The sequence below is a fragment of the Diabrotica undecimpunctata genome, chromosome 8 (assembly GCF_040954645.1).
Source record: "Diabrotica undecimpunctata isolate CICGRU chromosome 8, icDiaUnde3, whole genome shotgun sequence".
Taxonomy (NCBI): Eukaryota; Metazoa; Arthropoda; class Insecta; order Coleoptera; family Chrysomelidae; genus Diabrotica; species Diabrotica undecimpunctata.
In genome coordinates, this window is record NC_092810.1 from 70,480,528 (window position 1) to 70,507,019 (window position 26,492).

Genomic DNA, 26,492 nt, shown 5'->3' on the forward strand with positions numbered 1-26,492 from the left:
GGAAATTACAGTAGACGAAAACAGCAACGAAAATGGACCATGAATTACGGAATCTGGAATATACAGGGAATCCGGAACAAACAACAAGAAATTATGCAGGAATTTGTAAATCGAAAATTAGATATAGCCATTCTCTCTGAGACCAAGAAAAAAGGAAATGGAAGCGAAAAATTAAAAGACTATGTACATTTCTTCTCAGGAGTGGGAAAGGATCAAAGAGCAAGAGCAGGGATATCAATATTTGTACACAAGAAATTTGAAAAATATATTAAATCTTGGGAAGCATACAAAGAACGTTTTATTAAAGTGACGGTTCTCCTAAGAGGAACACAAATAACAATTCTGGGGGTATATGCCGTAAATTATGACTACTCAGTGCAAGAAAAGGAAGCTTTTGAAGAAGACTTTAGAAAAATCCTGAACGAAATTCCTAACAGCCATGAGATTATATGCGGAGGAGACCTGAATGCCAGAGTAGGAAAACAAGTTCAAAGTAAAGTGGTAGGCATGCATGGAGAAGAAACTGTTAACAACAACGGAGAAAGACTCATAAATATATGCCAACAATATGAGTTAAAGATTTTGAATGGTTTTTTCGCCCACAAGAACATACATAAATACACCTGGTATCAGCACACAAGAGGTCTAAAATCGATAATAGATTATTTCATAACAAGACAACAAACTAAGTTAAGAGTACAGGACGTAAAGGTGAATAGAGGAGCAGAGTGCGGCTCGGACCACTGCCTGATAATAGGAAAAATATATACACCATTCGTAGACAGGAACCACACAGACATCAACAAAGAACACAGAGAAAAAATAGAGAGAACTACGTACACCTTAGATAATCTAGATAACGAGAGCACACAGTTACTTTACTCCTGGAGACTAACACAAAAACTACAGGAATCACACAGATCAACGACGGATGAATACGAACATATAAAAAACTGCATGAAAGACGCAGCGCTAGAAGCCTTAGGGCCACAGGTACGAAGAGTAGATAAACCATATTGGTGGGATAAAGAAGTGGAAGAAAAGATAAAAAGCAAGAAGGAAGTATATCTACAGTTATTACAACAGGGAGACGAACGTACAAAACAACAATATAAAAACTTGAATAAAGAAGTCAAATGAGAAGTGGTTAAAAAGAAAAATAGTACATGGGAACAAAAATGCCATTACCTAGACAACCATATAGGAGGGACAAAGAGCTCTGAAGCCTGGAGAACTATAAAAACGATGAGAACAACGACAAAAGACCAAGTCATAATAAATAGAATACCAGAGAACACATGGGTAGAGCATTTTGAGAACTTATTAACAGAGAGAAGAGAAAGGTTTAAACAGACAAATGAACAAGTGGAAGTAGAAGGAAGAATCGAAATATCAATAGAACAAGTGAATGAAGCAGTTAAGGGAATGAAATTAAAAAAATCTCCAGGCCCAGGCGGAATACATCCAGAGTTGATTAGATATGGATCATCAAAACTATTTGAGATGATCCGAAAATTATTCGAAAGATGCTTAAACGGAGAAGAAGTTCCAGAAGAATGGAGACAATCGTATATCTCTCCAATACACAAGAAAGGCACAAAGATGGATCCTAAAAACTATAGAGGGATCGCAGTGATTGCTACTATAGGCCGACTATACTCAAAAGTACTACGAAACCTGATAGAAAATGATATCAAAGACAAACAACCCGAAGAACAAGCGGGATTTAGGGCCGGACGCTCCACTATGGATAATATCTTCACATTAAAAATTGCAATGGAAAAACGAGTGCAGAGAAATAGAGAAACTCATATAGCTTTAATAGATTTGGAAAAAGCATATGACAGTGTACCGATCTCCCAACTATGGATAGAAATGGGTAACTTGAAAATAAACCCAATTCTTATTAACGCCACTCAAAAATATTACGAACAAAACTTTGCGAGAATTAAAATGGGACAAGAAATCACCTCTCCTTTTCAAACAACAAAAGGACTACGACAAGGCTGCTGTCTGTCACCCACCTTATTTAAAATCTATTTGGACAGATCCTCAGTGAAATGGGCAAAAAAATGTAGAAACATGGGAATAACGGTGGAAGAAAACAAGCTATATACACTTTTCTTTGCGGATGACCAGGTAGTAATTGCCGAAGACAGCTACGATCTTAGCTATATGGTAAGAAAACTGCAAGAAGAATATGAGGTGGCAGGTCTAAACATGAATATGACAAAATGTGAATATCTCTCAGTGGGAACAGATGAAATATGTGACCTAGTCTTGGAAGACGACAAAATCAAAGGCGTGCAATCCTGCAAATATTTGGGGGTCATTTTCAACAAGAAGGGAAATAGCGCAGATGAAATCAGGAAAAGAATAAACAAGGGCAGAGCAGCGACCCGTGCCTTAAACTCTCTTCTCTGGCAAAAAACAATTCGACGAGAAACCAAAAAACACATTTACGTTAGTATAGTTCAAAGTATTACACTTTACGGTTCGGAAGTATGGGACGTCACCAAAGCTAATAGAAACAAACTTATGACGACAGAAATGGATTATCTGAGACGAAGCTGCGGTAGATCGAAACTGGAGAGAGTTAGAAACGAACAAATAAGAAACGAAATGAAAATGGAGAGAAATATCAATGATGACATAGAAAGAAAACAATTAATCTGGTTCGGACATGTTAAAAGAATGCCAGAGTACAGATGGCCTAGGAGAGTACTTGAATGGATCCCTCCTGAAAGAAGAAAGAGAGGACGACCACGGAGAAGTTGGCGCAACGATATTGATGAAGCAATGGCGGCAAGAGACTTAGAAGAGGCAACTGCATATGACAGAAAAAGATGGAAATTGGGGGCGGAGAAGCGGCGACAGCCGTAATAAATCCGTTATTATATATCATAAATATTGAAAAGTAATAATAAATTAACAGTTAGACTACCAGGAAATAAGCGATAACAAATAATACTGGAGTACATAACTCCACTCAAACAACCTACACCCTGATTCTTTGAAATTCTTAAAGACCTTAAAAGTGCAAAAAATATAACCGAATCAAACATAGAGACAAAAACACCTTCAGAGATAATGGGACATAAAAGGGGCCATAGATGCCATAAAGCAAACTAAGCAGAACCAATAGAAACCAAAATAGTCAGAACGAAAACTTTGTTTTGCATAACGTATGCATGAATAATGATTAGATAAAAAGAACAATAGAAAGAACTGATGCACGTTACTTAAATAAATGTAATAACGAGTATTAACTCTCGAATATTACTTATTTATTTTTAATAAATATAAAAAAAAACAACAAACGTATATTGTATAACCTATTATATAATTTTAATTCTTTTATAGAAGTACTCTAATAAATGCTTGATCTGTAGATATTTAATATTACACTACTTTCTGAATCGTCTACGTAAAAAGAGATTTCATTGAAAGAAACCTTGTCGTGGAAAAATAAAAGTAAAAAGCTCTAGTACCCTACAACTCTGCACATAGAAATTACTTACCGCTTGGCTCATTGTCCGCTTTTCTCGGTTTTTTTAACGACGTTTAAAACCACTTTAATGTCAAGTAATATCAGCATTGTTTCGAAAGGGTGAGGACTCGGCTTTAACATTTGAATCAACTTTTAATGAATGCGCGACGAGGTAATATAATTTTTACAGCGTCGAATTCTCGCACATAAAGGAAGCATAAGTTCTGTGTTATAAATATTTTCAAATTTATTATAAAATGATACTATTAATGTTCAAAGAATATGTAACTTATTTTTTATGCTAATAGAATTTCTTCCGAACCAATAAGTTCTTATTACTTGCATTTATAGACGGCGTGTAAGTTGTGACTTAAATCGATTAAAGAGCTACTACAACCACAAACAATAACACAACAATAAAAAACCAATAAAATTATACAAAGTACTCTACATATCGCATATAGTATATAACTCTATTAAATGACATATCTATAAAGAGAAAGCATTTCACATAAACCGTTACAATAAGGTAAATGTTAATATAAATAATGCGATACAACAGAATATTACAGGACCCGGCAGCAAATTAAGCACGAAAAACTTATTTTTTTGGCGTAATACTAGCCATTTACGTGGCTGTGGATTTACTCGACTAATAACTTAACGATATCGGATAGACATATAATACAACCAGAGACAATAACAACACGATTTCGAGAAAGACTTGTCAGATCCTTAAGAGGTTCGTAATATCATTATTTCTAGAATAAATAATAAGGTTTATTTAAACTGTTTTATAAACGATAAAGAATATAGTTTCTATTTACTAGCGACTTAACAACTTTTGGTTGGGTTCTATAAATAAACGTCATCAAGACATGAAACGGTATTTCTAACCGTATTACTCATCAATCGTATCATTCATTGAAGACAAAACTCTATACAAAAACATATTTTTAGGTTTATTGCTAAGAATATTAATAATTTAAATTAATAAATGTATATATATATATATATATATATATATATATATATATATAATATATATATATATATATATATATATATATATATATATATATAAATATGTATATCTAATCTATCTAATTAGCCTTCTTCGCTCCATCTTTGGACGTAGGCCTTCCCGATCCTTTTCCATTCTTCTCTGTCTGTCGCTACAGTCATCCACCTAGAGCCCACGTACTTCTTGATATCATCTGCCTATCTCATTTGGGGCCTTCCTCTGCTTCGTTTATATTCCCACGGTCTCCAACTTATAAGAATTTTGTTCCATTGGTCTTCTTTTTGTCTTATATTGTGTCCGGCAAATCTCCATTTCAATTTTGCAACTTCTTGTCTAACATCCCTCACTTTTTGTTTTCTCTCTTATCCACTTGTTTCTCTTTTTATCCATTAGTCTTATGTGCAACATTTGTCTTTTCATTGCTCTTTGGGTTTTATGAATTTGTCCATGTTTGCTTTTGTAAATGTCCAGCAGTTACTACTGTAAACTTCATCTTTGCCGCAACGTGAACAAAACATTTTCCATAGGTTTTTGCAATTTTTACGGTTGTAACCTGCCATTTTGCATCTAAAACACGTGCATTTGACATCGTATGCTATTGGGTCTGTATGTTCCTGGTGTCTTTGACGATTTTGATTTACTGGGATCTTTTCGTCTTCTATGGCTTCAAATTTCCAAGTTAAAACTTGTAATTCCGTTAAATCTTCAAAGTATTGGCGGAAAATATGAGATCTATATTCCGTTAGCATATTCGTATATATTTGTTCTAGTTCCTGATCTTTGGAAAAAGATCATTCTCGTCTAGTTCATATTTGAATGACTGTGATATATCTATCTGCTGACTCGTTTTGCTTCTGATTTCTATTTCTGATTTGCTCCTCTAGTTGTAGCGAATATCCTCTGGAATAGAAAGCTTTCTTAAACTCTTCGCTAAAGTCTGTCCATGACTTCAAACTTCTGTTGTTGTTTAGGTACCATAGAAACGCATGGTCCCCTAGCAACTCTGGAAGTGCTCTTAGAAGATCTTATTTATCGCTCTCGTAGGCTAGGCTAAATTTGTCTATTCTTTTTATAGAGTCTACTGCGCCCGAATATTTTTTATCGAAGTGCGTGTTCCACTTTCATACTTGGTTTAATAACTCTGCTTGGGACATTTGTCACGGTATTGCTAAGTCTTGTAACTGTCTTTTGATAATTGACATTTCTTGGGTTAATTCGTCGGGCTCAGATTCTTTGACTTTTAGAATCGTACTTGTCGGTTCTCCACGATATTTAAAAAAGTCTCATAGCATTGCTATTAGATCTTCGGCGGTTCCTTTTGAATCTAAGCTAACTTTTTCGGCCTCGCGCTTTAATTCCTATTTGGACAGGCGGTATATCCACAACGTACCTGTCGTCGCACCTGCTACTGAGTCTGCGTCTGTGGTTGCTTTACAAAGCAGCATATCTATTTTAGCTCGGGCTCCAATTTGTAACATGTAGCTGACACCAGACTGAGTAAAACACAGGCTTAAACTTAATAAAAATATATTCGAAACAAATAAATAACAAAATAAAATTGGATCTTAGGTTATATATACAATAAAAATTAAAACGTTAATCTCGACGGCGATGGCATCGACGGCGATATGACCTACGGTTTAATATCTGGGAAAAATAAAATACAATTAATGACATAAAATCTAAATAGTAATTACGGTGTGTAATACAGAGACGGGAAGGAACGGGTCGAAGTAATAGAGATGGAACGGTATAATAAATATTCGGCCTCACGAGGATCGGACGGTGAGCAATCAATACTTAGGACTCAGGAGAGAATAGGTCTGTCTCAGATCATAACTTCAAAACTGGATTCGAAACTGCCACTAGATCAATACTTTAGCAGAACCGGTTGGCCTTAAGTCAATATTCTAGGGCCAGTAGAGTTGTTGTCAGATCAATACTCCGATGGAACTCTCTTTCCCTTACGGCGGCTGCCCTTTTTATTCGGTCGAAGGCTTTCCATCTCCTCTAGCGCACTTCGGTGTAGGAAAAACTTGTGGTGAGGATGCGTGTGTTCGAAGCACTGACGGTACCGAGGCGATGCATATCGGTATATAGTGCAAATAAATGTTAATGTATATTAAGAGTAAATTTCTTCATATTGTAAATTAATGATTTATACGTTAAACTTTTTATAAGCGCAAATACAAAAATATTACATACTTTTAAATGTTAATTTAAATATCTAGTAGAAGGTGGGCTTTAAGTATGTTTCCTTTTGCGAACACAATATCTAAACACCTAACTTTTAAATTACATCTTAAATGTGAAGTATGGGTACATATCTACTAACTTCAGGTGAAAAATGATGCTTAATAATAACTTACTAGTCCTATCTCTATATTTCTATTACTATTTCAAGTAAGTTGGTAAAACTAACAAAGCTCATCCTAAACATAACCAGAAATAAAGTTGAATGTGGAACCAATTTACATCACCGACCTTTCAAGTTAGAAGAAGGCAAGCAATGAGGCCCACTATACTTAAATAAATGCACCAATTTTCAGCAATTGAAGTTTGGTGTATACTAGCACCAAAAGTAAAATGCCGCCTCATTCGACAACGAAACAAATAAATTCAATAACCGGTGTCACGACATTTACGTCGTGGATATATCGCCTGTCCAAAGGGGAATTACATCACGATGCTGAAAATATCGGTTTAGATTCCAAAGGAACTATTGAAGATTTGAGATTAAGGATAAGAGACTTTTTCTAAGACTGTAGACAACCAAACAGTAACTGAACCGAAATGGAAACCGAATATAAACTGCATAGCAGCAGGCCAGCTAGAAATCGTGACAACAGAAATTGCGGAATAGCGCAAAAATACAACTGTTCTGAGTATGTTTAAAGAAATTACACTATGTTAGAAACTGTAAAAAAATACCTTTAGTATAAATCGTCGCAGATGCAAAAAAAATGCAACTATTCACTGTACAAAAATCTTGGCAAACTATCTTAATTGGTTTGGTGGGACCATATCCAAGATCTACAGAGAGGACCATCTTCGTGACAGTCATTCAAGACCAGCTTACGAAGTTGGCTCTTCCGTTAGAGAATAAATACCACACCGTTGATGGGATCAGACCGTTGTAGGCTCCACGCCACAAAAAAAATGGATGTTACATTTTCTCAAAGAGAAGAGTGTGTAATGATTTGCATCGCGAGCTCTTGCTAGCAGCTTGTCACTTCTTTATACACAGGCACTTCCCTGACACCTACTACTACCATTCGATGCGCTCTGGAGATGAAATATCAAAGGTATAAAACAGCGTAGATATTAACAGAGTACTGATCTCGTAAAAATTTTAAACCGAACATTTTAATAGTAATAGAAGGCTCAGGGAGTTTAATCTGAGTACTGATCTAATAAGAGCTCCTAATGTTCACAATATTTAAAACACATAATTTGAATTTAAAATTGAAACTCAGAATGCTACGATGATATATATTCTATATATTCTCCATCTTGTGTAGTCGGATCTTGGACCTTGACTGAGGAAACAGTAAAGAGGCTAAAAGCATTCGACATGTGCACTAATAGAAGAATTTCTAAAATATCATGGATGTACAAATTCAAAAATTTAATAAATTAAAATTAAAATTAAAATTAAAATTAAAAGAAATAATGTACATATTCATATTCATGTACATGTACAAACTCGGACACATGGATTAGTATATAGATATTTAAACATTTTTTTTTAGTTTACTTAGTCTGTCAGTATACTGGTAGTCAGGATAAAGATGTACGTTTTTAACTATATATAGAATACCAGTATACGGCCAGGCTAATCTAGGCAAGATAAACAACAATAATCGCTGCATAATTGGGAAAACATTGGTCTTATCAATTTTATCAGTTTTTTAATTACAAAAGAAACATAATTATCATTCTAAACTTAAAACTATTAGAAATCAATTTATTGTTTGACTTGTGTATGGTACAATTTGTAGCAAGCAACTATGCATAGTACTGGTGAGTCGGGGTAGCTGGGACAATAATAACGCGACCTCTTTTAGACATTTTGCTTAGTGAAATATCGGCACCGTAACATACCACTTTTAATTTTTCTGTGAGCGGAAAATACAGTATTATGCTCTGGGTAATGCCTATTGTTTACAGTTGTTTGTACTTGAATAGCCTTGTTATTGTCAATAAGGTTCATAACTATGCTCTCACGAAATTGTAAAAAAAGAAGTTTTCTTATTCGATGCTCTCTTGTAGATGTAAAAGCTGTTCTAAATGCATATGTCTAATAGATGGAAAAACAATTTTCCATACCACCGAAGTGTTTTTCTTGAACATCTGTTCTGCTCTATATATCCGAGGTATGTGCTTATTGTAGTCAAGCACAGAATCGGCTTTAATTTTCTTAGCACCTCGTTTACAAACAACCTCATTCATAACGTGCTTATGCTTTGTGCTGATCATTCTAACACCACGCTTATCTTTCCATTTAGTAATCGATACCTTTACGTTTCCATACACCATCTCCTTTATTTAGTTTATTTTTTAACATGTCCTCAGGGTTTTGAGTTCTGTCTTCTCGTAGAGTTTCAGCAAAGTATGTTTCTGCCAATTCTACGCTGTTGTAGAAATTATCTATGTATAAAACATGACCTTTTCTGAAATAATCCTTCGTCAACTCTTTGACAATATCCGTCGTTTTCAAGGTACCTCTTCCGGTATATACAATAATATTTGAAATATTCATCGTGTGTAGTGAGTTCGTATAGTTTAATTTCATACATAAGACGACCACGCCACAAGATCATGGCCTCATCAATGGAGAGCTCTCTATTAGGGTATTCACAATTTTGTATCTTTTTTAAGACTGCGTCTAAAATAGTCCGACTCTTGTAAAGGCGGTCATTAGTATTAACATCAGTTTGGTCTACTAATTGTAGCATTTTTAAAATTCCTAGAAATCTATCGCGAGAAATAGTTTTCCCAAAAACAGGGTGGTAGTAAATACTTTTCCTGCTGCAGCGTTTGGTAAAGGAGGGAAATTTTACGATGCGTCCCAAAGCACACAAATCTAGGAATTTTTTGATTTCCTCATTAGAACTTCCTTCTTCAATTTCCTTCTTTTCATACTTTTTTTTTTCGTTGAAGTGTTGTAGATATGGATACAGTGGGTCGTCTATTAGTTTCACATATAATTGTGTTAATTATATCGTTGTCGAAAAGCACATTAAAATAATCTATTAGTTTTGCATTGGCTAGAATATTTACATTGATAGACGGTATTCCAGTAAAATCAAATTCTGTTACATCTTTTTCTACTTCAATCCAACCATAATGTTTATCTAAAATGTATTTTGTACATATTTTCTGTGTCTTAGTGGAATCTGTTGTTTTATTATGGCAAATATTCGGTTCATCTGTTAGATCAAACTGTTGTTCATCCCCAGATTCACTTTGATCGGACTCTGTATACTTTTAAGAACAATTAAAACATTTCAATATTATTTATTCGTCCAAGAAATATTGTGTTAATAATGGGGCAATAAAAAAAATCTTGTAACTAAATAAAGTGAACAAAATTTAAGAATGCTAAATTTTACTTAAGATTGAGAGCTTTAAGTTCATACAATCAACTACAATTAAAGTAAAATCATTTAGAAAAATAATAATAAAATGATCGAAAGTGGAATTAGTTGCACATGTGCTTTTAATTTATCAGTAACTAAATAACACTAAAATATTGGACCAAAATTATTTTGTTTTATTCCTAGCTATTATGATTTATTCTATAAATGATATTTAATATTTCTTACCCTGGAATATTTGTATTATTCATATTTCATCAATAAAATTCACCAATATTACCATATAACCTTAAAATTATTACCTGCTCTAAATGTGTCGATAATTGTTTAAGAACGAACTACCAGTATACTGGCAAAGATTACAATATTAGAGACTACATATATATATATATATATATATATATATATATATATATATATATATATATATATATATATATATATATATATATATATATATATATATATATACGGCGTCTACATCTCGTTCCTTTACTCCTGGTCTGTGTGAATATAATATAAAGCATTGATATTAGTAGAGCTGTGAGCCAGTAAAGTGGTAGTCAGTGTATTACGGAAAACTCACACTACCATATAGTGGTAGTCAGGTGCGAAAGTGTTAAAATTATGTGTTATATATATATATATATATATATATATATATATATATATATATATATTATAGTTAATAATTATAGTTATAATTAAGTGTTATTAAAAGTCATTGTGTAAGGAAAAGTTCAGTGTAAAAGAGACGTCGACAGAAGACCAATATCCTAATTAAAGAACTTAAGAACCTGGTTTTCAACATCCACCACGGGATTATTCAGTACTGAGACCAATAAAATTCTCATTGCCAGAATGGTTGCTAACATTCAACATCTGTTACGGATTAGATGAAGAAGAATAAGCTAAGCCAAAGACATAATTATTAAGGGTATTTTAAATGTAGAAATTGAAGCAACAAAATATATAAAATAAAATAACACTACAAAAAATTAAAATTAATGAATATGGGAAAAATCCAAGATAAAAATCAGAAAAAAATTTGAAGATAACAACATTATGATAAAGTCAATAAGTTCATGAGTTCATAAGATTATAAGTTCATTAGTGCAAAGTGAACGCATGCATTAACAATTTAGTAATGCATATTAATCAGTCTTTAATCGTTTGTAAACTTGTATATTATTTGCAGCCACATTAAGAAAAAATATAATGATGAGTACCTACATAATTATGTAAACTTTTTAATTTTTTATAGATCATTTTTTATAGAACCATGATTTTTGAAACTTTTATAGAGCGCATACTATAAGATTTCCCTATATTATTATCCGTTAATCCTATCGGGTACATTGTTAACTATAAACAATGCCGATGGTTAGTCAAACAAAATTTAATTAGTTTCAAGGTAACTGTGTCACTTTCTAGGCCGGCAAGTTTGTGGAAAACATAATAGGATTAAAAACATATTATATTTTTGGGTATATGATACAACACTCTAAGCAGATATTTTAATGAAATTCCCTAAGTTTTTTAATAAAACCAAAACAACATAAAAGACCTCATCAGCCCGTTGTTAAGTTTTATCTATAAACACGAAATCACTTTTAATGAAAAATAAAATACTTAAAAAGACTAACAAAAGTTAAGAACAGCTAAAGGCACTTTACTTTTTCAAAGACAAAAATAGGTAGTGAAGTAAAAGTGAGAAAAAAATCCTTCTGCTAAAATAAAACTTTCTTTAACGCAAGAAAAACGTGTATAATTGAAATACTAAGAAAACTTTAGTAGTAGAAAAGTTAAAAAAATAATGGAACTTGATGATACCGTAACTTTTTACAAGATGCTATAAAATTTCTTTATATACAGCATGTACCAAAAACTTGGGTTCCTAGATTTTGGTAAATAATATGTATTGTAATGGACAACGATTTTGACAATAGAAGAAAATAATAAAGCAAAACAAAAATATAACATTTTTATTGGAATCAATGCAAAAATTTTTACTAAAAGTTCAAATTTGACTGATTTTTAAAAGTGTTTGAAATTTACAAAACCAAAAAAAGTATACAAATTTTAAAAAAGAAGTGTAATATTGAAAATATTTACTGGAAAGAAAACAAATTGTATTCTTCTTCTTTGAGCGCTCCGTTCCAAGAAACATCGGCGTCGGCGACTACCTTGCTTACAATAATATTCCTTCATTGATCTCGGACTTGGGATATGTATAGTAATTAGTCTGCAGTTAAACTCAATCAGCAGAGTTCGTTCTGAACTATTCATCCCTTTCCTTCTATTTTACTATTCATAATTAGCCAAAGGAACTCATATTTTTATCCTCTGATTATATGTACAAGTTATTCTAGTTTACTTCTCTTAATAATATTTATAGATATTATTGATGTTGATGTTGTTTTTCGGACAATTTCTTCATTACTGGTACTACTAATCCAACGTATCTTACGTATTCTTCGATACAATCACATTTTAAATGCCTCGATTTTATTCATTGTATCGAAATTAAGAAGAAACAGAGGTAGAGCACCTACACGATTGATAGACGACGTCAAAAGAATCGCTGTAAATAGGCTGCAAGAAGCTTAAGATAATTGCCTCCCAATAAAGCCTCCCATAATTGGAAGAAATTATGGGAAGACTATGTTCAACTTTGGATGTAGAAAGTTGGATGATGATGGACGTTTAAAGTCCAAGTTTTACATCCATATAATAGTACAGACCATACGTGTCTGTAAGTTATTGAAAAATAAGGCCTTAAATTTTTAAAACGTTCTTTTTCCTCTTAAATTCGATATAAACTTGAGGTGATCCAAAATCCAAGGTATTTGAATACTATTTTCAGCGTTTGTTGGTCTAATACCAATTGTGTTGGACCGATATCTTCTTTACTGTTTTTTGAAATAAGGTTATTTTAAACTTAAAATTAAATTAAATTTTCGAATAAGTGAACAACAATCTTATATTAAAAATAAAGAATTTGATAGATATCAAATATGTAAACACGTTTGAGTTCAAGGGAACGGTTCAAGTATTGTTCTAAAGAAACAGATGGTAAAAAGAGAAAAATCAGAGAAGCGGCTCTAATTATGCTAAATGGAACCAATTTCGTTGCATATTCCTCGGCAGAATGCAGTAGGGTGTTTTCGCCCATTTAGCCCATGAAAAAGTCAATAAGAAGAAAGTAAGAAAAATGTATTGGGAAAGTCGTCTACTTAAAAATGTAAAACATATGTAGAAATTATCAATATGAATGAGTCAGATACAATTAAATTATTAGAAGAATTTTTCACCAAGTAACAAAAAACAAAATTTCTTTAATTTACTATTGTTCTATTGTTTTTTATTTTGAGAACGATTTTTAAAGTGAAAATCAAAACGTCAAAAATAAAATTATTTTAAACTTAAATTGTGTTTTATTCTTAATAAAAACAGTAATTGCATTAAGATGCCACAAGAAAATAGCTTAAGAACAAGTTTACAAAATTACTTTATTTTATCTTTCACATTCGGATGTATTGCTGCTATTATTTATGTTAGTATTGAGAGGCTCAATTTGTGCTTCAATCAAGTTGTCTAATTTCCACATTTTTGGCTCCACTCGTTTTACATGTTTGATGAAGTTTTTCCATTTTTTCATGATTGTACCATTTATAGCTTTATAGAATAAATACAATTTTAATGCCAGCAAAAGTTAAATGTTGTGTTCTTGACTGCAACATAATTCGTGACTTGAGCCCATACAAGCTCGATTTGATTGAGCCCGCAGTGGTACGGCGGCAACCTTAAAACTATTCTATTTGTTCTTCGGTAATCGGAGATTGGAAATCATTATCACTATGAAAAAGGTAAAAGAAATAATAAATTAGACTTACTCACAATCAATTTAATTTAACTAATCGGACGACCGGTTTCGCTTTCTATAATATGCAAAGCATCTTCAGGTCACGATACAAAGTTAAAATGCTGAAAATAATAATCCTATATTAGGGTGTTGTCTAATAAAGATAAAACAAAGGTAGGTGATATAAATTGTATAAATTACAGTAATTATGCCAATATTACATGTCTGTGGTTTTATAAATGAATAAAATGTTTAAGCAGACAAGGTAAGACCCACAAATTGGTAAAATAGTCTATTAAACTGTAATGAATTAATAAATAAACACATAAATAAAAAATTACTTACATGCCGGTACTCTATTAATTGATGGTTGAAAGAACATGGTTCAAACTATCTTGTATTGTTGATTGGAGAACTCAGGTCAACTATTGTAATTGTTTAACAGTAAACGGGGAAGTTCTTGAGGAGACAGATTTTATCCAATGAAGTAGAGATAGGTGAAATGTAATTGTTTGTTTGATGAAAGTAATGTTCTATACCATTAAGTTCTTTAAAGTTATTTATATTTATTCTGGAGATATATTTATGAAATGTGTGTTATTTATTGAGATTTTTATGTTTTGTTTTTGAAGGTGACAGTTGTAAGACAATGAATAAGAATGGATGTACAAATTGTGTGGGTGTGCAATTATATCAGCTTGTAGTTATCAAATTTCTTTGATAAAGTTGTTGCAATATGTGGCAAATTGTTGTAAAGTCCAAAAAATTAATGTTAAAATTAAATTAAGACACTTTTATACACACAAAAACACACAGAAAACACTTAAAAAATACGGGGGACGAAACAGACATTTAATTTAAAAGGGGGAGGATTTTAAAAAGAACTACATTTCTTACTTGGAGACAATGAGTTTTTTTATGTTATATATCAGATTTTAGAGGTAAACTTGACAAATGTAGGTTAAAGTGTGACAGTTCTTCTTCTATTTTAAATGCTGTAAGTTAAGTTATCTAGTTTATGAAATAAGCTGATATTAATAAATGTCTACAATTTTTTCATTTTAGATATCAAAGTTATTTGATGTGTTAATATTGGCATACTTTAACAAACTTTAAATAATTAGATTTCAATGTAACAATGTAAATAATTGTAATACTTCTTCTATGATAACTAACTCAGCTTAGTCAAAGTTACAGAACAAACTTAAGTGATTATTTGTTAATTAAATTAAATATGTACATTTGTAATCAAAATGTATAACGTATAACAAAATTACAAACTTTCTTTGAAATAATTGTTGGTGTGAGTTATCTGTCATGGTGTGTATAAGTATTTTCAAATATTGATTCAAGTTCTGATATGTTAATATGGAACTTAAATAATATCTTAAATATTATCACTATCTTTACTCTATGTACTAATATATAGTATATTAACCAGTTATTATGTACTAGTTATGCTAAATAATGTATTTTAGCAGTATGTTGCAGCATGTTGCAGTAGTAGTAAGCTAACTTAAACTTAAAAAACAATCCAGAAACACAGAATGAATATGATTCGATGTCAAATGAAGAACGTGAAGACCCTCAAAATAATAAACACACATGGCAAACAATAACATCAAAAAGAAAAAGGCTTAAACGTCAAGATTCAAAAGATGAATAAGCTCCAATTACACCCCCAAATAGGATTCAGCTACTTGCACAGGAAAACTCCGTAAATGATACGAATAAAATTCCACCAATTTCAAAACCACCTCCAATTTTTATATATGGCGTGAATGACTGTAGTAAAATAATAGATAATTTAGCTTAAGCAATAGAAGTAGAACCTTACTTTACTAAAACCTTAACAAACAATACGATAAAAATTTTACCAAAGACACCTGAATCTTACAGAAAACTAATACATTACGTATGGGAAGAAAATATCACTCACTATACATACCAACATAAGGAAGACAGAGCATACAGAGCAGTTATTTATGATCTACATCACTCTTTTCCGATAGATGAAATAAAAGCGGAAATCCCGAAAAAGGGTCATAAGATAACAAACGTTAGAAATGTCAAACACAGATTGAGTCGTGAACCATTACCATTATTTTTTGTGGACTTCGAGCCTCAAACGAATAACAAAGAAATATTTGAACTACAGTATATACGACATTGTAAAATAAGGGTAGAACCACCGAGAATTAAAAGAAATATACCACAATATATACCATGTTAAGAATATGGTCACACTAAAACGTACTGTGCAAAACCATATAATTGCGTAAAATGTGCTGGATCACACAACACAAAGGACTGCAAGAAACCAAAAAACACGCCAACAACTTGCATTAACTGCAACGGACACCATCCTTTTAGTTACAGAGGATATTCTGTTTATCGTGAACTACTAAATATTAGATTTCATGACAAATCAAAAAAAATCACCACTTAAAATCCTGTCAACAATCCCAATGTAAATATACCTACCCAACATCATGCTCATAATTTCAACATAATCAGTTATTGAGATGCTACCATTAGAAACATAAATGCAGATAACAAAAATAACAACAATGAATGAGCAGATAAACTATCAAATTTCCTAAGTGAATCCAAAAATATGTTCTCTCAACTCTTAAACCAAAATAGCATGATTTTAACCATGTTAACTACAGTTATTAACAAAATAACAAAATAGCTTTAAGTCGCTACGAATTGATTCGTGGAATGCTAATGACATTTCAGACCATATATTAGAGATATCACTGTTTTTAAAAATGTTTAATATAGACATTATATTAATATCTGAAAGTCATGTCACACAAAGAACGGTTATTAAGATACCTTACTATACTGTGTATTATGCAAACCATCCAGACGGAGGAGCACATGCAGGTTCTGTCGTTATTATTAAATCAAAAATTAAACACTATGCATTCCAACCTTATATTAGGAAAAAATAATTCAAGAAGAAATCATTACAATTGAAACAAACACCTCCCGCAGTGTATCATCAGTCTACAGCCCACATAGTCATCCAATTCCAAGCGAAGAGTATCATGATTTCATACAAACTCTTATATCCAAATTCTTAGTAGCAGAAGACTGGAATGCCAAACACACCACATGGGGTTCCAGATTAATCACACCTAAAGGTCGAGCATTAATGAATATCATCAAAACAACAACATCAACAAAATAACTTAAGATGCTTATCTACTACATGGAAAAGAAAATGCGAAGGCATGGGAGTACCGGTACGGAACGAATACCTATATACGTTAAGTTTTGCAGACGATCAAGTAGTGATTGCACAAGACCAAGACGACCTCAGCTACATGATGAAGAAACTACAAGAAGAATATACCAAGGCTGGCCTAGATATTAACCTCGCGAAAACAGAGTACCTATCTACAAGTGAAGAAGACATAGAAGATATTGATGACAACGTAACAATCAAAGGAAAGGATAAATTCAAATACCTGGGGTTTATAATCACGAAAAAGGCAACAACAGAGGAAGAAATTACACAAAGATTAGGACAAACAAGAACAGCAATCCGACAACTTAACTCAGTATGGTGGGATAGACACCTAAATATGAAGACAAAAACGCAGATTTATAAAACATTAGTGCGAAGTATTATGACATATGGGGCCGATAATTGGACCATAAACAAGAAAAACAGCAGTAAGATAATAGCAACAGAGATGGAATGCCTGCGAAGATGCTGCAGAGTAACAAGAATGGATAGGAGAAGTAATGACGAAATAAAGCAAACAACATCAATAGAAACAGACATACTAACATATATAGAACAAAAAAGACTAAAGTGGTATGGACATGTAAGAAGAGCTAGCGACAGCAGATGGATAAAAAGAATAACCTAATGGAGCCCCATAGGAAGGAGGAAAAGAGGACGACCCCGAAAATCCTGGAGGAACGAAGTAGACGACGCCATGAGTAAGAGAGAACTAAACGATGGAGAATGGAACAACAGGGAGAGATGGAAACGGTTGAGCGAGGGAAGGCAGTGAATACTGTAGAATCCCTAAATATATATATATATACTTATCTACGGGAGAACCCACATACTGGCCTACGAATGCCAACAAAATTCCAGATTTGATAAATTTTGCTGTAACAAAAGGGATATCTGACATCCATAGTGCAATAGAGTCAAACTTCGATTTAACATCAGATCACAGTACAATAATATTAACTTTAAGTGCACACATAATATGTAGAACACCGCCACCCAAACTTACAACTAAAAAACAAACTGGGATGTTTTCCAAAATTTTGTAAATACAAAAATTAGACTAGATATTAGGATAAAAGAAAACCAAGATGTAGAGAAAGCAGTAGAATATTTAACAACAGTTTTACAAACAACAGGACGAGAAGCAACACCACAGCGCCTAAGAAGTGTGCAAGAAAACCATAATATCCCCCTTCATACAAGAGAACTGGTAGCAGAAAATAGAAGAGCTCGACGCAAATGACAACAAACGAGAAATCCACTTAATAAAACGTACCCTAACAGGATGAGTCATACACTAAACAGAGCTGTACATGAAGAAAAAAACGACTGTTTCCAGTTTTATGTTTCGAACCTCTCACATGTAGACCACTCTATATGGAAAGCTACAAAAAAGTTTAAACGACCGACAATAACAAATTCCCCTTCCAGAAAAACAGATATGACCTGAGCCCGCACAAACGCAGAAAGAACAACAGTATTCGCAGAGCATCTTGCAACTGTATTCGCAGCACCAGATACTAATAACGATGAAGAATGATGAAGATGATGATCATTTAGATCAATTATAAAACTGGCCTAAGCGATGAAAGATCAGTGTTAATGCTAGTCCAGAGATAATGTCCACAAGTTTATATTAATAATACTCCCATTCCTATAAAACCAGTTTTCGAATACTTGGGACTGCACCAGGATAAAAAACTTACATGAACAACGTACAATCAAACTAAACGGAAACAACTAGATCTTAAACTAAAAAATATGAACTGGCTATTTAACAAAAGTTCTCAGTTGTCTATTGAAAATAAACTGCTTTTGTTCAAAGCTATATTTATAGCAGTTTGGACATCTGGAATAGAACTATGGGGCTGTAGTAAACGAATTCAAATACTAAGATACTTCAAACATTCCAATCCAAAATACTCCGTATGATAAGTAAAGCTCCATGGTATGTATCTAACCAAACACTTCACAATGTTCTGGACATTCCATTACTTAAGGACATAATAAAAAAAATTACTTAATAAAATATAAAAATGGCACCACTGATCACAACAACGAACTGATAAATAACTTATTCACCCAACCATTTGCCGAAAGAAGATTGAAGAGGGTATGTCCAGAAGACCTACCGCAATAATACTTAGAGAACCGTCACTGGACGGTACCTAACTCACGTTAATTTAATTACAGACTATTTACTTATTACTCTGTGTATAGAGTAGATTGTAAACATGCAATATAACAATAAAAAAAATTAAATATATACTTTTGTCGATATCTTTTGTACTTCAATTAATTTAACTTTGACTATAAATTTTTATTTTTCTCACTGAAAAAAATGTATGATTAGTTTTTAACATTACCTTTAAACATTGAGTCAACGAAACAAGGTATATTTAATATTTTATAAACTACCAAATATTATTAAATAGTTAAAGTCCTTTCATTTTTGGCAAGTAAATAAATAGATCACTATCGGTTATGTATTCTCAGAAGTTTGAGAAGGGACACCGGCCTTCAACAAAATTAATCAGGCTACCTACTTAGTAAATTAACTTTCAAATAATTAATGGTTTACCCTTTTCAAGTTAATTATTCCAATAAGGCAATTAGTCGAGGAAATAAATGATAGTCAACAGAGTGTCATTAAAATAAATCCTAATGAAATTAGTTGTCATTACAAAATTTTATTGAATTGATTTTAGATTTTCTATACAGTGTATCAAGAAAAGTTTGCCATGAAAAACCATACAATTAAAGTGATAATGGTAATTTGTTGTCAATTATATTATTTTTTTAAAATTGACTATTATTTGATAGAAAGTCTTGTTATCTTATGAACAGAAATCACATCAAAAATAGTTTTTAGTCCTCTTAAATAATTCTTTTTGTGCTCTTCACATTCCAGTGGTCTTGACAGGTTCTCAGATTCTTCTTTTTCAGCATGTTTGTACCCATTTCTGGATATAGGCCTCTTTCATTTTATTTCACTGATTTCTATCCCACATGGTTCGTATCTACATTTACCTGCTATTTCCCTTATGGCGCCTATCCATCTCTTTTGAGGGTGAGCTACTCTTCTCTTAGTCGTTCTTGGTCTCCATTCTGTCAGTTTTTTAGTGCACATTTGTTTTGTGTGTTATACTACATGAGCTACCGAGCACCCCTTCATTCTAATTATTTATTTTATAATATCTGTTACTTTTGGTCTTCTACGAATTTCCTTCTTACTGATTCTAACTCTAAAGGAGACATTGAGCATTGCTTATTCGATAGTTCTTTGTGTTTTTTTGAATTTGTGCGCACTAGCTTTTGTTAATGTTATGATTCAAAGACAGTAGGTGTTGGTAGAATACAAAAATTTTTATTGCCTATGATCATTCTTGCCACGTCAATTATTTTTGTTTTGATTTCTTCCAGATATTCTTCGGTGTATTTGTCAGTGTTTGTGTTATTTCTGTTTCATAGCTCTGTTTGATATATTGTCCCAATTTTTGTATATCTAGTTGTTCTGTTGTCTGTTAATGTTTGCTCCTCCTGTTTGTCTGAATTATGTCTGTATTTTATCTGTACTAGGAGATGATCAGATTCGCAGCATGCTTCTCTTCGGCTCTTCACATCTTTTATGGTTCTTGCAGTGCTTTTGTCTATTAAGACATGATGAATTTGGTTGGCGGTTATTCTACCAGGCATTATCCACCTAATTATTTATCTGTGTTTCTTTCGGTTATTGTTCTTATTTAATGTTATTTTATTATATTTTACCTATATCCACCCTCGTTAATATTAAAGCAGTTCATGGTATACTTTTATAAGACCATCAAATTTGGTTAAAATGATTATCTAAAGCAGCAAATATTTTACTTGAATGCGTTAATAATTTATTTTACTTCGACTTGGATATCTTTTGCAAACAGTTTGAATTTGTCTTTCAGTTCGAACAGACGATAAAACCACATTAAGCAGAGATAAGTTTTTGCGGTAATTAAAAATCGATATTTATATTTAAATTTAAAGTTGTGTAAATATATCGGTTTAATACTTGGAATTTTAGTGTAAATAAGTGATTTACCTCCCCTAATGGGGGAGGAAAATAACATTAAGACGCAAATGTGCGAAGTGAGTGTTGCGACAAGTTCCCCAGATATGGATATGGATAAGGATATTGAAATTGGTGCGGATTCCGGCAAAACAAGGGAAGTTAAACTGTATAATATTTCCTCTAATAATTATGATTTTCATACCTGTTGCGTTTATATAGAGAAATTAAATAATCAGAACATCTCTCGTTTACATCCAATGGTGGTGGGGGAAATTTTGCATCAAAAACTTAAAATCAAAAACCTAAAGGAAATTAAATCTATAGGAAAAAATAGAGTTAAAGTCATTTTAAAATCTATTTTGGATGCAAATCATCTAGTAACACATGATAAGTTAAAAGATGAAAATTTAAAAGCCTATATCCCTAACCATCTCTTGGAAATCAAGGGAATAATTCACGATGTAGATACGAGGTATGATACTGATTATTTAAAAAAACATATAGACTCTTCCGTTAAAATTACCGACATTAAAAGAATGCATAGAAAGGTAGATAAAGAAGGTAAAACAGAATACGTCCCCAGACGAAATATTATAGTTACATTTGAAGGAAATGTTTTGCCAACTCATGTCTTAGTTAATTTTGTGTATTTACCAGTAGAAAGATTTGTAGGCAGGGTAATACAGTGCTACAAGTGTTTGAAATTTGGTCACATTTCTAAGCAATGCAAGGGCACACAAGAATTTTGTATACGATGTGCAGAAATTAAAAATGATAGTCACATATGCGACACTCAAAAAACTTTTTGTATACATTGTAAAAGTAAAGATCATATTTCGATCTCCAAAAGTTGTCCCGTTTATGAGGAACAAAAAAAAATTAAAAACATTATGTTAGATCAAAAAATCTCCTTTCTAGAAGCAAAAAGATTTAAAGAATCATCTTTTTCCGAATTTGTTAGTAACAATAAATTTTCGATATTGTCAAATCTTGAAGAAAATTTTCCAAAATTACCTAACGTATCTGATGACATTATGTCATCTCATCCTACCATTCCAAGATCGTATATGAAAAAATCAACAAACTTTACTCATCCTGGACCTAGTAGGATTAATACTGAACATAATGCACTTAAAAAAAGGAAAGTTTCTACTCCTGTTTCACAATCCCCTACAGATTCCTCCACCTTTCCTTTTAGATTTGGCCCGTTACAGCCCCTACCACCTAATCCCAATAAACCTAATAGTTCAATAGATGGTGAAAAAAACAAGATGGTTATTTCGTTAGTCAAATTTTTTTCTGAATTTATAAAAAATGTAAAATCATTTGAGGATGCAGAAACACTGGATAATAATTTGTTAGCTAAGGGTTTGCATACTGTTCTCGAGGATATTTTTAAAGGTACTTAAATTTATGGCTTTTAACACTAAACTTAAAATTATGCAATGGAACGCTAGATCAGCTGTTGCAAATAAAAACAGCCTACTCAATTTCCTTATTAAAGAAGATGTTGATATTGCTCTTTTAAGTGAAACCTGGTTCAAAAATAATGTTGTATATAATTTTAAAGGTTATAATATTGTTCGTCAAGATCGTGCAGACGGTTTTGCTGGTGTCGCTGTTTTGGTAAAAACGGGTATCCGTTTTGAAATATTAAAATTAAATAAAAACTTCAATAAAGAGCTGCTTGCCTGTGGTATTAAAGTTAATTACGATAATACTCACTTGAGTTTTCTCTCTGTATATAGATGTCCAAAAACCAAAACCAGAATAGAAGATTGGACAAACTTATTTTCCCAAGTGAAGCACCCTTGCATTATTGGGGGTGATATGAATGCCCACAATGCGCTGTGGGGATCATCAAAAAATGATAATATTGGCGATCAAATTGTAGAGACCCTACAGGATCTTGATTTCATTGTGATGAATAACGGTCAACCTACTTGTCAAGGAAATCCAGGACATTCAGATTCTATGATTGATATTACGGTTTGTTCCCCTTCCATTTTTACTAAGACATTTTGGACTGTAGATTCTGATACACTTGGATCAAATCACTATGTTGTAAAAATAGAATTCGAATACCCAAGAGCTGTTAATGAGACCATATATCCCAAAAGTAAATGGAATACTAAGAAAGCTAATTGGGATATGTACGCTGAAATAATTGAGAATACTTTAAATGAAAGTGGACCTATATCCCCAAATGTAGAAGAAAAATATAATCTTTTATTAGACTGTATCAATAAAGCTTCCACACAATCTATTAGCCAATATAAACCCTTTAAGTGTAAGAAACGGACTCCTTCACCATGGTGGGATGCAGAATGTGATCTAATTGTTGCAGAAAGAAAAAATGCATTAATAAAATACAAGCAAGATCCATCAGTTGAAAATTTTATTAAATGTAAACAAGCTAGTGCACACGCTAAGAAATTATTGAAATCGAAAGCCAAACAAAGCTGGGTTGATTGGTGCTCAAAATTAAATAAACAAACGTCGCCTACTTCGATTTGGAATCAAGCGAAAAGGATGAACAGGAAAAGGGTCAATGCTCCATTACCACTAGAAGATTCGTGGATAGCAGAGTTTTTCGACAAAATTGCACCACCGTATGTGAACAATCACGAAGATTTAATGTTATTCAATCCGAATTATAGTCATTTTCTCTTAAAACCGTTTACTATGGTAGAATTGGACTGTGCCCTTAGTGACCGTCCTAACACTTCTCCTGGTTATGATGAAATCAAATATATTATGCTATTTAATTTACCAAATAATGCAAAAGAGTTACTTCTAAATATTTTTAATCAGATAATTAGAGAAGGTTCTAACTTTTCGGCCTTCAAACATATTATTGTCGTTCCTATTCCCAAACCTGGGAAAAATCTAAAATTAGTTGAAGCTTACAGACCCATATCTTTATTATCTTGTGTACAAAAAACTCTAGAGAGAATACTTAAGGCTAGGCTAGAATGGTGGTTACTAGAACAGAACCTTCTACCCAAAGAACAATACGGATTCAGGAAAGGTTTTGGTACCTTGGATGCATTGGCTTCCCTAGTTGTAGACATTCAAAACAATTATTCCCGGAACAATTACTTACCGGCATTATTTCTTGATATAGAAGGTGCTTATGACTCTGTGTGTCTAACAGCACTCAAAGAAAAAATGACAAGAATATTTCAAATTCCAGCTCAATTTGCTGATAGTATTGTTAATCTTTATTCAAACAGATTAGTTTATTTAAGAAAAGAACAAATGCTCATAGGCCCCAGAATCGTAAACAAAGGATTACCTCAGGGTTCTGTATTGAGTCCTATCCTGTTTAATTTGTACGTAGCGGATTTGTACAATATTAAAATAAACAACATACCATTCAACCTCATACAATACGCAGATGATTTCTGCATTTACACAGAACACAAAGAATATAAACAAGCAATCAAAAACTTGGATAGTATTTATTAACTACTTCAAAAATGGCTTGATAAAAACAATTTTGAATTATCTTGTAATAAATCACAGGTTTGCATTTTTACCAGACATTATAAACCTAATGATCAAATAATTAAATTAGGAAAACATCAATATCCACTAAAAAATAAGGTCAAATATTTAGGTATGACACTTGACAAACATTTGACTTGGAAGGATCACATTGAGGATATGTTAAACAAATGCAACAAGGGAATAAATTTTCTTAAATCGATTAATAAAACGTGGTGGGGTGCTGATGTAGACGTAAATTTATTATTCTACAGAGCGTATATTCGCTCTATTTTGGATTACGGAAGCATATTTTATGGATCAGCCAGTAATGCATTGCTAAATAAAATTAACGTAATACACAATTCAGCTCTACGTACATGTTTAGGTGCTATGAAGTCCACACCAATTCAACCCTTGTATTTGGAAGCCTTGGAACCGCCTTTAAATATCAGACGAAACTTCCTGACCGAAAAATTTCTGGTAAAGACATATATAAAAAATCAATCGTTATACACAAAGCTCATCACTCTGAATTGCTATGATTTGTCTACTAAATACTGGGAAAAAAAGAAATCGCCTTTAGTCTGCGAAGCTCTGCAACATAATATGGAAGCATTAAAAGAGATAGATAAAGCTACGTATACACTTCAAAACATCTCATATGCAGCATATCATGGTTCAAATGCAGATATCATGGTACCAAAATATAGTGACAGTATACACATAAATAGAAAGATTATTCACTCAATATTATCAGAATTCGAAAACTCCGTTGTTATATATACCGATGCCTCCAAATCATCAAACGGTACTGGATGCGCTTTTTTTATTCCATTGGAACGAATAGAACGCACATTTAAGTTGAACTCCCAGATCTCTATTTTTACAGCAGAAGCTCTTGCAATATATGAGGCCTTACTTTATGCAACAGAAAGTAACTCGGACCATATAGTGATATTATCAGATTCTTTATCAGTTTTGACCTCTATTGGGAAACCGGGATTGCCAAATACGTACAGTTGCCCTTATATTTACAAAATTAAGGATATCAAACAAAAGTTAGTAACAAGGGGCAAAAATGTACTTTTTGTTTGGATTAAAGCACATATAGGTTTGGAAAATAACGAACATGTAGACCAATTAGCAAGAGAAAGTATTATGTCTGGTAGAGAAACTTCGTATAAAATCACGGCTTGCGACTTTCTGGCTTCCTTAAAATTAAGATTATACCAAAGGTGGGATAATATATGGAAGGAATATTCCATTGTTAGCCCAAATAGATACACTTCTCTTCAAACAGATATTCCTAAAACTCCTTGGTATAAGTTTTTTAATGTACCTAGAAAATATGTTACCACGATCATAAGACTGAGATTTGGGCACGCTTGTTACCCCAAACATTTATTTAAACTTAAGGTTTTAGATAATGATCAATGTGAATTTTGTACAGAAGAAGGAAACCTAGATCATATATTTTTCAGTTGCCCCAGAAATATTATAACTTCATCCAGATTAATAAATAATTTACACAAAGACAACATATTAGCCCCTTGGAACCTTCAGTACCTATTATCATTAGACTCGAGAGCAGTGTATGATTTATTAGTTATGTTTTTAAAAGATAGTAAAATAACCATGTGAATAATTATACATTAGTTAATAACGTAACCTTTGTCTCTAACCCAATTGTTTAAATTCCTTTCTTACCGTGGCCTAG

General features: G+C 32.4%; 1 protein-coding gene across 1 annotated transcript; it reads left to right on the forward strand.

Annotated features, from left to right (window-relative positions):
- Nucleotides 1–22,696: 22,696 nt before the first annotated feature.
- LOC140448890 (uncharacterized) lies at nt 22,697–24,754 on the forward strand. The gene is made up of 2 exons (XM_072542015.1): nt 22,697–23,573; nt 24,111–24,754. The coding sequence occupies exons 1-2, from the start codon at nt 22,697–22,699 to the stop codon at nt 24,752–24,754; spliced, it is 1,521 nt and encodes a 506-aa protein (XP_072398116.1).
- Nucleotides 24,755–26,492: the final 1,738 nt, after the last annotated feature.